Source organism: Martes martes, assembly GCF_963455335.1.
Source record: "Martes martes genome assembly, chromosome: 13".
In the NCBI taxonomy this organism is placed as follows: domain Eukaryota; kingdom Metazoa; phylum Chordata; class Mammalia; order Carnivora; family Mustelidae; genus Martes; species Martes martes.
This window is the reverse complement of record NC_137901.1, coordinates 60,559,267-60,573,334: the sequence shown is the minus strand read 5'-3', so window position 1 is coordinate 60,573,334 and position 14,068 is coordinate 60,559,267. Positions and strand designations below refer to the sequence as shown.

The 14,068-nt window shown below is 40.5% G+C and overlaps 1 protein-coding gene across 2 annotated transcripts in view; it reads left to right on the top strand.

The window, feature by feature from the left end:
* The first annotated feature begins 1,359 nt into the window (after positions 1-1,359).
* Positions 1,360-14,068, top strand: part of SPIRE1 (spire type actin nucleation factor 1) — a 190,585-nt gene continuing 177,876 nt past the window's right edge. For both annotated transcript variants that reach the window (XM_080820942.1, XM_080820941.1), the window contains exon 1: positions 1,360-1,701. In XM_080820942.1, the coding sequence (XP_080677068.1) occupies positions 1,380-1,701 (322 nt within the window). In that variant the 5' untranslated portion in view covers positions 1,360-1,379. The remainder of the gene's footprint in view (positions 1,702-14,068) is intronic.

Genomic DNA, 14,068 nt, shown 5'->3' with positions numbered 1-14,068 from the left:
ATTCCTTACTCTTTAAAAATATCCTTTTGCTTTTCTCTCTTCTCCCTCCTACTGCTCTATGTACTGTGATATCTTAAGCATTGATAATAGACCCTTGTCATTTTTAGTGCAAGATGCAATTGTTAAGAGCGTGGGATCTAATATTACACACAAAGCTGCCTTAAAAGTTTAATTGGTAGTTACTGTAAATTTCTTACTCGGTTGATACTTTAAACTCTCTCTGGTTCTTAGCACTAGCCTCAGAATGGAAAGTTACCAATTAAATTCGTTTACCAATGAGTGATTATTTTATCTAAGAATGATGTTATATTGCATAACTTAAATGAAGTCAGCGAGGTTCTGGGGAGTGCAGTATTTCTTTTCTTCTACGGCTTGTTTCCCTCAGTTCAAGGTTGCCACTCTGATACCAATTGCACATCGTCTGAACATACTGGGCTCACTGGACTATGATGAGTGTGATCACTGGAGACATCCTTAGGGAGGAGTTGTGTAAACGTTACAAAATGAATCCGGAAGGACGCTGAAACTAATGTCTACAAATTATTTACAACATGGTTAAATCCCAGGCCCTCATCTACGCGCTTGGGAGAAGTCAGTGAGCAAAACCCATAAAGGTCCCTGTCCTCACGGAGCTTACAATGAAGATGGGAGGACCTAGTCAATAAACAATACATCTAAGTAAATTATACGGTATATCGATGGCGACAACTACCCCAAAAAGAGCAGAGGAGGAACCGGGGGATGATGAAGGAGCGAGGACGGGCGCAGTACGAAGTCGGCTGGTCAGGAGAAACCGTGTGGAGGCTTGAAAGAGGCACAGGACCCGCGCCCAGCGGACGCCCGCGGGTGGGCGGGAGCAGGCGCGGCGGCGGTGGGAGCCGGAGCCGAAGCGGTTTCAGGGACCTTTATTAGGAATTTGCTACAGGCTGGGTTCGAACTCCTAATTAGCCTTCCAGCGAGTCAATTCCTGGGGCACCCAGCCCCAGTGGCCTCCCAGCGTGGCGGGGGATCGCTGCGGTCGACGGAGCGCACACCCGAGCTACCCGCCGTGCGGACCCTTGGCAGGGCGGCTCCGCAGCCCCGGCACTGAGCGCGCGGCGAGGCGCGGGGCGGGGCCGGCGGACGCCATCGCGTCGCTACGGGCCGGCGGCAGCGGCGGCCTGGTCAGGACGGCCGCGGCGTCCTCGCCGCTCTTCGCTCGCCCACGGCCGCCGGGCCCTCGCCCAGTCCCCCGCCTGGTCCCCCACGGCGGCGCGCGCGGCCAGGTTGGGCGGGGCGGTTCCGGGGATGAGGAGGCGGCGGCGCGCCGAGACGATGCTCCGGAGCTGAAGAGACGCGGGCACACGGCGTGGCGGCCGAGCGCAGCGCCGACCCGCGGGATGGCTCAGCCGGCGGGCCCGGCGGGCGGCGGGGAGCCCCGGGCGGAGCCGGCGGGCGGCGAGGGGCCTCCGGACTCCGGGGCGGCTGGCGGCCCGCCGGACGCGCTGAGCCTGGAGGAGATCCTGCGGCTCTACAACCAGCCCATCAACGAGGAGCAGGCGTGGGCCGTGTGCTACCAGTGCTGCGGCTCCCTGCGCGCTGCGGACGCCGGCCGCCGCCAGCCCCGTCGCCGCGTGCGCTCAGCCTCGCAGATCCGCGTCTGGAGGGATGGCACCGTCACCCTGGCGCCCGACGACGCGGGAGAGCCGCCCCCCGCTACGGGTGAGGCCGCCGACCTGCGACTCCACGGAGACCCCTCGCCGCGGCCCCTTTTCCCTGGAAGCCCCCGGCCGGGCCCTTCCGCCCCGCGACCCCCACCTCCGATGGGAGGACCCCCTGCGGCCCCATTTTTCTCCCTCGTCTTCCTGGGCCCTGCCCTTCTGTTGTGCGACCCCCACCTCCGCCAGGAGGACCCCCACCGCGGCTCCCCTTTTCCCTCGCAATGCCTGGGCCCTGCCCTTCCGCCCGACGAACGCCCACCTCCCCAGGGAGAGCCGGGAGGAGCCGGACCTGGGGCCGGCGGGGGGCGGGGTGGTGGTGGTGCTGGCCCTGTGGTCTAGCGGGGGCTCCACGTAGGTCAGAACAGGGGGTGGGGGGACGGGCAGCAGCACAAAGAGGGGTTGTGAAGAGAGCGTCCGGGCGGGCCTGCGCCCCCCAGTTAGGGCCGCGGACCTGCCCAAGGTGCTGGTAATTGCACAGACTGTCATAGGACAGCTGCCCTCGTCTTGTTTGGGAAATGGAGTGGGTTGGGTCCTTTTCATGATAAGCTATGTATACATACTTGCATGCCAGGGCTGTTTACTTGGGATGTGGTAGGTGCTATGAAAGGTTCACGTGAGATCTCGTCAAGGATAGTTAATTCTGCTGTCAGGAAAATTACACCTTTCGGAATGAGTAGTCAGCTAATCGTATTTTTTTTTTCAAATTTGGCAAAAAATTCCTTCAGTTTGGAAATACAAAAAGCCCGGAAGAGAATGTTGCTATTTTGGGAGAAACAGGAGGAGACGAAATAATGATTTCTAGCTCTTGAAAGTTAAAAATAACTACCATTTACCTGTGTGTTAAAATTTGTTGCGATGAGAAAACAGGCTTGTCAAGTCAAAAGTTGACAGGATGTCAGATAAACATAAAATGGGTTTTAGTTAGGTTATTGTCTAATGTAAATTCTTCAAGATTATCACCTACACATTATTTTGTAGCTAATGCTTACTCAGAGATGTAATGATGATGAGGGGATTGATAATAGGTTTCTCCTATCAGTTTTTATATATTTCAGCCTTTTGAGAGGCAAGTATATTAAAAACATAGAGAAATAATCTGCCCTCACTTTTAGAAAGTTGATGGAAATGTCAAAATGCTTAAGGTGAAAGATCTAATTCATTAGTCAGTAAAATGACATTTAATCCAAATTCTTATCTAAATTGATTAAAATAAAAAACATTCAAGATTTTAGTTATCAATTCTTTCACTTCCCATAAACATTAAAGTGTGTGTGTGTCAGTCAGGTAAACATATTTTAGAACTTTGACTTATTTAAATCTATTCATAATTCTCTGGAAATTATTTTATTATTATAGTTTTTAGTTTGATGTGTTTATTTTTAAAGTTGGACTTAATGTTAGTGGGAAATACTTGGTATTATAATTTACTTATAGTGTATTAACATGATATGCAAAGATACGCTTATTATAAAATGAGGCAAAGCAGTGCCTTGGAATCTGGCATTTCAAGGGGGAAAATGGTTGTGTGTAACCCTCTTTTAGAAGCGGCATTGGTAGTATTGACTTCTGGAAGGAATAAACACGAGTTTACATTCTTTCTCCTGAACTTAATCCCAGAAGAGTGTGGTTAAAGTTATGTTTATGGACCTACGAGTAGTTTAGTTGTCAAGACAGATATATTCTGGTGGTAGTTAAAAAAAAAATCAGAATCTCATGTTGAAATGAATTATTATTGTTATTTTTTGTATGATCAGTATGAGTAATAATATCTTGACCTCAATGTAATACTCTGTCTTCTTGGAGAGAATAGTAGTTTCCCTGCAATCCATCCTCTTCTTCCTTAGTTTGGCTCATGATCTCTGCTACCAGTTGTTGAGAGAGAGCCCAACCAAAGTTGTTGATACAGTCTTGAGCATCTTAGGCTTGACTGATTACAAATCTTTAGGAAGTTCTAACTAAAATATTGCTTATGTTAGTTTATTTCCTCCTAGGATTTAAGAGCAGTTGCATGGTTACAGAAGGTACTGAAGTGTCTTCTGAACACTTCATCTTGATTCTTAAAAATGCTGAATAATTTAGTTCTGTGCACATGTATAAATTCTATTTTTAAGGAAAAATACTAATCTTTTTTTTTTTTTTTAAAGATTTTATTTATTTATTTGACAGACAGATCACAAGTAGGCAGAGGCAGGCAGAGAGAAGGGAGGAAGCAGGCTCCCTGCTGAGCAGAGAGCCTGATGCAGGGCTCGATCCCAGGACGCTGGGATCATGACCTGAGCCGAAGGCAGCAGCTTTAACCCACTGAGCCACCCAGGCGCCCTGGAAAAATACTAATCTTGACACCTCAATTCTAAGAAGTACTTTTTCACTGTAGGATGTTTCATAGGATTGTATGTAGTCAGCATTCAACAGCATTTATATTTTCACACAGTTTATCTGTTGAGTTATTTCCAGATGGAGGCTTAGGGGATTTAAGGGACTTGCTTATATTCATATTGATGACTTCGAATCAAATCCAGGTCTTTTAATCTCTAGACTTAGAAACAGATTTGGTGTGAATTTGGGTCCTTATGTTCCTCCCCTTCCTAGCTGATTGACCTTGAATAAGTTCCTTAACCTCCCTTAATTACTGAGTTAAAGACACTTAAGCTCTGCATATAAAATCACTGTGAGTCCAGCCTCCTCATCTGTAAAATGAGAATAGATCACTTTTCCGCTTAAGTGAGATGATGCATGTGAGGTGACTAAAGCAAGGCTTGTTATGTAGCGGATACTGGCTAAGTTCTAGTTTGCTTTCTCCCCTAATTGTGTGTCCTTTTGCACCACTGTTGTGCCTGTGGTCCTGCTGTTCTACATTTTTATTCAAAATTGGGAACACATATTTTGGGTCAGGGTCTCTAATTCTTATTTTGGCTAAATAATTCCGTATGGGGCTGCCCTGTGCCTGTATAGGATGTTCAGCCGCATCCCTGGTCTCTACCCATTGGATGCCAGTAACTATCCATCCCCTCCCTCAAGTCATGAAAGTCAACAAAGTCCCTGGACATGGCCAGATTTCCCCTGGGGGAGCAAAGTCCTCCCCTGTTGGGAACCACTGGTCTAGCAGATGGTGGTACACAGGGTTGTGTTCAGTGTGGAGAATTGGATCCTGGCTATAATCCTCGAGTGAGTGAGTCTTGGAGTTGGCCACTGTTCCCTCTGCTGCTGAGTTGAATGAACAAGTGGTATCGCTCCACTCAGTCCCATAGAAAGAAATAACCCCTCACATGCTTTCTTGACTTGTTTGGGGGTTGAGCGTAGTAGTAATTTATTTTAGTTCTTGTTTACTTTTAACAGTGTTTACCTTTAACAGTTCTTGTTAAAACCGTTTTAACAGTGTTGATCCAGGATATTCATATTCAGTTTGAATTAAATTAGGCATACCTGTAAGAGAAATAGGAAGATGATGAAAGATGTGGAAGGCAGGGAGATGAGACCAAAATGGGAAGAAGACAATGAAGAACAAGCCATTTTATTTAGCATTCTGATATAATCAAGTGCCATATACTAACATGGCCACGAAAGCAGTGTGATCGAGGATTGAAGGAGATCAAAAGGAGAAATTAGTTCTTCAGAGGCTATCTTAAGAGCAAAAATGATTACATTATGATATAGCGTCTTAAGCAGCATGTTCTATGAAGCATTTCTATGATGACAGAAGGAAACATTGCTTAGAATCAAGAGGGCTTATGATTCGTCTTAGGCATCTAACTTAACATTTTTATTTTCCCTAATGTTTATGTACTTATAATAAATCTTACGGCTTTATAAAAGTTTCTTATATGCAGGTTGATGAGGTTTTTGCTTTCGCACCTTTAATTAACAAGTTAAAGACACTCAGGCTCTGCATATACACAGCCTGCTTGCTCTTTGTCACCACTGTGCCTCACTGGCATTTGGAACGCATGTTATTATACACATTATTTAGGAAGTAGTCATTGATGGAATTTGGGTTATATTCCAGACCTTTGCAAGATTAGAACTTTTTTGTCCTGGGATGCCACAGAGAATTATTAACAACAATAGTATTCCTGCTTGGAACCATGGTATGCTCTCAGCAGCCTCTTAGGCCATAATACCCATCTGACAAAAATAACTTATTTCAGATTTTGATTTCAAAATCTTTGATGTATCTTTAATGTTAGATGTATAAAGAACATTTAAAAAATTGTGACCGTATCTTGATTTAAAATAATCTTGGATTGGTAATAGGTTTTCCTGGGAGGAACAATGAAAGCCTGCGTGCATACTAATAAAGGCATCCCTTGGTATAGGGAACATTTGGGCGTTGTTTGGGATTTGAAAAGAGGACATGATCAGTCAAGCTTCTCAGTAAGTTTCATGCTAATTTGGTGGGAGAAGTGGTCTTGAAAAAATATCCTATTTGATTTTAAAGAGAGACCAAATACTTGTGGAGAAGGTTGAAATTAGTGAAAACATGTTTTAAAACACGAATTCTTGTTCATTCTTGGTATAATTCTTGAGTGTTAACATCCTGATCATTAAATGAAAGGAATATTTGAGATTTATGTATTATGTGTCCAGGGTAGAGTTTGGGGGTGAATGATGGTATTAGGGATTGGTGAAATGTCTTATCAGGTGTAGTAATATGTAAGAATTATTCCATTTGTACAGTATCTCCCAATATGTTGAACTAAGTAAAATTTAAATACATGCAGGGATGCCTGGGTGGCTCAGTCTGTTGAATGTCTGCCTTTGGCTCAGGTCATGATCTCAGGGTCCTGGGATCAAGCCCTACGTTGGACTCCTTGCTCAGTAGGGATCTGCTTCTCCCTCTTCCCTGGCCCCCTTAACCCCAGTTCATGCCCTCTTCCTCTCTCTCTCTCTCAAATAAATAAATACAATATTTTTTTTAAAATGCACTGAGTTCCTACCATGTGCAAGCAATGTTCAGGTTTCTGTAATGTAAAGATAAATAGTTCTAATCATGGAAGAAGAGAAATAAAACATAAACACAGCCATAAGTCTACCATGAAGCTAATGCAGCTTCAACTCTGATCCCACTCATTTACATAGGCTGCTTCTAGGCCCCTGCACACAATACGTGCAGATGGTCATTTGCAAAATTAAGGTATTTTAGCCATAATTGGTAAGATTGCTGTCACTTTTGACTCCATTTTACCCTCCTTACTTCTGGTTGTGTTGGGTTGTGTGGGAGTAGCCACAGACATTTCTGGGAAAATTTTTGAAATAATGCTTTGTGGTTTGTATCTGTTTTTCTGCCCTATGCAAAGGAAAACAGGGGAGTTTAGTCATATACAGATATGGGTATGTAAGTAATTGGGACTTTGTTGGGAAGCTATTAGCTTCACCAAGACTTTTGACTCAACTTTAAAAGAAAACAATCATTGGTCTACCAGGGACTATATGTTGGTATGAGATGACGAGTCACACTCTGCCTGTTTTATATGTATGGTCAAAATCACTTTCCTTCATCATAAATTCTATAAAAGGGCAACAGTTCCCATCCCACTTTCATAATATTGTCATCAGAGCCATATTATGTTTTTCAATTTGCTTCCTGTTGGCTAAGTAGAAAAAAGAGAAACTGTTCTCTTCCAGATATTTGTTTAAAATTATGAGGAAAATATTGCCTATTGCCAAGTATAGTGGGTTTTTTGGTGTAACTTTTTATTTTGAGATAATTTTAAGATTTACAGAAAAGTTGCAAAGATAGCACAGGAAATTCCTCACCCAGTTCTCCTAATGTTAACATCTTATACTAGTGTGGTGTATTTATCAAAACTAAGAAGCCAGCATTGGCACTGGCTATTACTATTAACTTCAGACTTCGTTTGGAACTATTAACCCTGGACTAGTTAACTTTGGACTTCATATTTCTGTGAACGTCCTTTTCCTGTTTCACAAATCCATCCAGAATACCGTATTGCATTTAGTTCTCATGTCTCTTCTGGTCTGTTATGATTTCTTACACTTTCCTTGTTTCCCCTAACTTGACAATCTTGAGGAGTACTGGTCCTTCCGTTTAGGTTTGCCTGATGTTTTCTTGACTAGATTGGGGTTATGTGTTTGGGCAAGGAATTACCACTGAGGGGAAGGCTCCTCTCATCACATAGGATTGGGACCCATTATATCCATACAGCACCACTGGTGATGTGCACCTTTGTTTGCCAGGTTTCTTTGCTAAAGAGTTAGTTTTTACCTTTTTCTATATTCTCTTCTTTGGAAAGGAGTCATTAAGTCCAGCCTGCATTGGAGAAGGTGGCCTCCTCTAGGAGAGATGAATTAATATTGTTATTACTACTTAATCTTATATGAATTAATTTTAATATAATTTAATATTATTGCTTAATATTATTTGGAATTCTTCCATAAGGAAGATTTGTCTCCCCCCCCCGCCACTGTTTACTTATTTATTTCTATCGTTCTGGGATCATGTATATTTTAGACTTTGTTATTCATTGCCATGTTATTTTTTTGCTCAGATTGTTCCAACTGTGGCCAGTGGGAGCTCCCTTTAGGTTGACTCCATGCCCCCCCAACTTTTTTTTCATTTTTTAATATTTTATTTATTTATTTGGGAGAAAGATCGAGAGAGCACAAGTAGGGGGAGCAGCAGAGGGAGAGGGAGAAGTGGGCTGGAATCATGACCTGAGCTGAAGGCAGCCACATAACTGCTTAACTGACTGAGCCACCCAAGCGCTCTCCTGTGTGCCTTTGATATCCAGCCATCCTTTTGTGTTTTTGAGCACGTCTTCACTTTCTGGCACTACAAGATGCTTTAAGGCTTACGATGTGTATTTTTTGTCACAGTCCTACAATCAGACATAACTCTAAGGAGCTCGGCACTGTTTATGCTTGTTGATACTGGGGTTGTTTTTCATACGCAAGAAGAATTGAAATATTACGAGGTTTAGTTATTTTTGATGTTCAAACTTTGTTGGATTTATGAAGTATCTCTTTCTGGTATCTCACTTTTATTGGCCTGCCTACCATGCTCATCCTTTCAACAGTTATGTAATGAATACCATAGAGCCAAGTTGAATAGAGAGGTAAAGAGAGAACAGTCTGTACACACTGTTTATCAGAAGAGAGAGATACCTGGGAATGAAAGCCAGAGCAGCCTATATTGGGGATATCAACTGGATATACTAGTGCTGAGGGGAGGTCAGTGAAATGTGGCCTAGACTCAAGTGTGGATTGACTGAGGTATGTAGATGGCCGAGAACTGGTTTGGACAAATCTTGTGGTCATCGGCCTTCCTCTTATAAGCACTTGTGGATACTCTGGGCTAGAGGTGTCCCTAAAGCTACAGTAGAATCCTGAAGAATGTTGGTGATCAGCCACATTTGAAATAGTTCCCCATTTTGTAGACATACATTTTCATTACTGCTCTGCAGTATAGCATGTGGATAAAATATACTCTTGTCATATGCTCATAAAAGGTCTTAACCAAACAAAAGAGATGAAAACTAAATTATCATTGGACAAATGGTTCTTGTTTTTGGACAACGATTTCAGACTGTTGCATGGGATCATGAATACTTTAAGGATCAGAAAAATACTGATTTATATAAAGCAATGCAAACTAATTGGGAAAGCTAGTAATATTTTTCCTAATTCAAACTTCTGTCTACACAAAAGTTATTTTTAAGTGGTAGTATAACAGGGTCAAGACAAGGTAAGATCTGTTTATTCATGCATTGAATTTATTGGGCTTATCTGGTTCAGCCTTTGCCCTTCTCAGGTCAATATCTCACTGGCATTCTATTGATTTTTAAGTGTATGAAGGATAAACATTCCCTGTTCTCTTTTGCTGCTGGTATTGCCCTTATCATACAAAGAAAATATATTAAGAAGATGTCCCATCAAATTTTTAAGCAATTTAAGCAAATTTCAATTAGCTGTGTAAGAGTTCAACAGTATTTTTTTGTTTAAGCACATTTCATATAGTTGCATGAGAGTTCAGTAGGCTTTTTTTTTTTTGTTTTAGTGATGATAGCCTGGTAATGAAATGTTGGTTGGGATTTCTTAAACATTTTTTTTTTTGGTATGTTGTATTAATTCAGTCTTTGGTCACTTTTCTTATGTCTAAAAAAATAATTTCTTTTGACATTTCCTTCTCAAACTTTTTTTTTTGGTCGTTTCCGTTTTTCACAAATTTTTCCTTTTTTTGGAAGTTCAGCATACCTACAGAAAAGTGCACAAATCATTAGTGACACAACCATATAAACACCAAGCTGACTTTGAACAAAGGAGCATTACAAGTAGGCCACACGTCTTCCACATATATAATCGTTGTCTTAGTTTTTATCACCACGGATTGGGCTTGCTTGCCTGTAAACTTTGTATGTATATAATCTTACAATATGTGTTGTTTGTATCTAGCTTCTTTTGTTCAACATTATGTTTGTGAGATAAGTTACTTGTTATTGCATGTTGCTCTAGTTTGTTTTCATTGCTGATGGTATTCAGTTGTGTGAAAATAACACAATTGGTTTACCCAGCCTGCTAATGGATGGTCATATGAATTGTTTAGAGTTTTAGCTATGATTTTAAATAACACCACTATAAACTCTCTTGAATATACATATGCACTTCTGGTAGGTATATATCTAGTAAAATTGCTGGATTGTTGCACGTCTCTTAAGTTTTAGAAGGTATTGCCAAGTAGTTTTCCAAAGTGGTTTTTCAGGTCTTATTAGCAATGTGTCTGTTGTACCACATCCACCGTACTACTTGGCGATGTCATTAAAGAGAAAAGTTTACCTATTTTTCGAAGGTATATAATGGTACATAACTCATAATGGCTTTGAGTTGCATTTATCTGATGGCTGATCATGTTGAGTGCCTTTTCATATGTTTATTGGTCATGATGATATCTCTTCTGTGAAATTCCTGTTCAGGTCTTTTGACTATTTGTATACTATTTTCTTTCTTTCTTTTTTTATTATTAACATATAATGTATTATTTGATTCAGGGTTACAAGTCTGTTTCAGGGGTATGGGTACAGGTTTACAGCTCATCAGTCTTTTTTTTTTTAAGATTTTTTTTTTTTTTTGACAGACAGAGATCACAAGTAGGCAGAGAGGCAGGCAGAGAGAAGGAAGCAGGCTCCCTGCTGAGCAGAGAGCCAGATGTCAGGACCCTGGGATCATGACCTGAGCCAAAGGCAGAGGCTTTAACCCACTGAGCCACCCAGGTGCCCCTACAGGTCATCAGTCTTACACAACACACAGGGCTCACCACAACACATACCCTCCCCAATGTCCACCACCCAGCCACCCAATCCCCCCCACCTTGTTTCCCTTCAACAATGCTCGGTAGTATTTTTTTCTTATAAAACATAAATTTTACCATTTTAACCATTTAATTAAAGACATTAATTGCATTCACAGTGTTGTACAACTATCACCAGTATTTCTGTTCCCAAAATTTTTTATCACACAAACAGAAACTCTACCCATTAAGCAGTAACTACGCATTCTCAACTTCCTCCAGGCCCTGGTAACCTCTAATTAATTTATATATATATTTTTTGTCTTTTCTTATATGTTATGATTTTTATATACTCTAGATACAAGCCATTTGCCAGTTATATATATTATAGACATCTTCTCCAACTCTGTAGCTTTCCTTTTCATGTTAATGGTATGTTTTAATGAGTAGAAGTTTTGATATATCACATTTTTATTATCATTGAATTCAAATATCTTTTTTATTTTCTTTGTGATTTCTTTGATTTGTGCATTATTCTGTCCATTTTTACTTATATATGGAGGCTGTATTATCAGGTGCATACCCAATTAAGGTTGTGATATCTTCATGGTGGTTTTACCCTTTTATCAATGTAGCTATAGTCGACATGTATATGGTTACACCAGCATTCCTTTTTTTTAAACACCAGCTTTGTTTGATTAATCTTTGCATGATTCCTTCCCATAATTTTACTTTCAAGTTTTTAGTATTCTTACATTTAAGGTGTGTCTTTTACAAGCAGGATATATTTAGGATTTGTTGTTTATGTAATATAATGATCCTTAATTTTCATTTTTTTAAAAGATTTTATTTATTTATTTGACAGAGAGAGAGATTACACACAAGTAGTCAGGGCGAGGTTGGGGGAGCAGGCTCCCTGCTGAGCAGAGAGCCCCATGCAGGGCTTGATCCCAGGACTGTGAGATCATGACCCGAGCCGAAGGCAGAGGCTCAACCTACTGAGCCACCCAGGCGCCCAATGATCCTTAATTTTAAATTAGATTCCTTATTCTGTTTATATTTAATATAATTACTTGGGTTTTAAAGTATACGATCTTCCTACCTGCTTTTTATTTGTCCCACCAGGTCTGTATTCATTTTCTCTCCCTAACTTTCTTTTTGGTTAAGAATTTTTTTAATTGCTAAAATTTTCTCCTTTCATTAGTTTGCTTATTGTATATTCCCTTACTATTCTGTTAGTTGTTACTTTACAATATGTATTGTTGAATTTTTATTAAGGTATGTATAAATTACTTACTGTAGTACTCTCCAGACAGTGTGAAGATCTTAGAACATTCTAACTTCATATATCTCCTTCTGTTGTTTTATGATTGTTGATGTGTATTTAGTTTATCATAGATTTTACATATAAGACAATATTTTTGTACAATTTAGTATTCATGTAGATTTTCCCACATGTTTGCCCTTTCTATGTTCTGTGTTTCCTCCTGCATTACTTTCTTCTGGGATCATTTTCCTCTTGCCTGAATAACTCTTTTAATATGTACTTTAGTGCAGATCTGCCACTGTTAAATTCACTCAGAATTCAGTCAAAAAGTGGCTTAATTTATTCAGTTGAAAAAAAAGAAAGCTGGTGTAACCATATACATGTCAACTCTAGCCACATTGACAAAGGGTAAAATCACCATGAAGATATTATAACCTTAAATTGGTATGCACCTAATTAATTAATTTATAGAAGGAGAGAGAGGTGGGAGGAGGGACAGAAGGAGAGGGAGAATCTAAGCAGGCTCCATACCCAGCACGGAGCCTGATGGGGGGCTCCATCTCATGGCCCTGAGATCATGACCTGAGGCAAAATCAAGAGTTAGACACCTAACCGACTGAGCCACCCAGGTGCCCCTATTTTGTCTTTCTTTTAACAGCAAATTTTAATTAAGATGTAACTCATAGAAAAGTACGTAAATGATGAATTTTCACAATGGGAACACGCTCATGTAACTAGAATACAGATCAAGGAACAGAACGTGATTAACATCCCAGCAGAACTGTCTGTGAACCCTTTCAGTCACCAACCACCTCAAGGGTCACCACTGGTCATGACTTCTGACACCATAAGTTTTGTCTGTATTTGAAGGTAGGTGTATAGAATCAAGTAGTAGTATGTTACCTAGTGCCTAACTTTCTTCTCTGAACTTTGTGAGATTGATCCCTATTGTTGCATATAGTTGTAGTTTGTTCATTCACAGTTTAGTACCATATTCCCTTGCATGAATTAATATACCATAATTTATCCATGGATGTTTGATTTTTTTGGATCTTGGATCTGGGTATTCAGTTATTGGGAATTATGGATAATGCTGTTGTGAGCATGAGTAAACATGTTTTTTGGTGAACAAATGTAGCATTTGAGTATATACCTGTAAGTGGAATTGCTAATTCATAGTGTATGGGTATTTTCAGTGTTCGTAGATACTGTCAGAAGTTTTCCAAAATGATTGCACCTTGCAAATTTTATTTTATTTTTTAATTTTAATTTTTTAAAAGTTTTTGTTTAATTCTAGCTAACATACAGTGTTATATTAGTTTCCAGTGTACAAATAGTGATTCAGCAGTTCCATACATTACCTGGTACTTATCAGGACAAGTGCACTCCTCAATCCCCATCACCTGTTTAACTTATTTCCCCACACACCTCCCTTGTGTACCTCACAAACTTTAAAAAACTAAAACCAATCTGGGATATTGGTGTAAATTCAATAAGGATTTGACTGGTGTCATATATATGGAAAGTCTGTATCCCTAATAATAGTGGGATTTGCAGGTCCATATTTAGCTTCTGAAAACTAACTCTCTGTGTTTTTCCCTCATATTTCCCATTTTCCTCATGGCCTAGTCTTAACTGGAAGCCAAATTTCTCTCTAGTGTATTCCTTTAATACCTTGTATTTTTGAGAGATAAAGATGTATATAGGTATAGGTGATGAGTAGGGGCAGAATGCCACACTAACAGTCACTACAGTTTGTCTTGTAGGTCTCGTCTTGGTTCCTGGATTTCAGTGATAATACCATATTAGAGGAATCTCCCATTACACCATTTCATTTATTCATTTCATCAGTACCTGAGT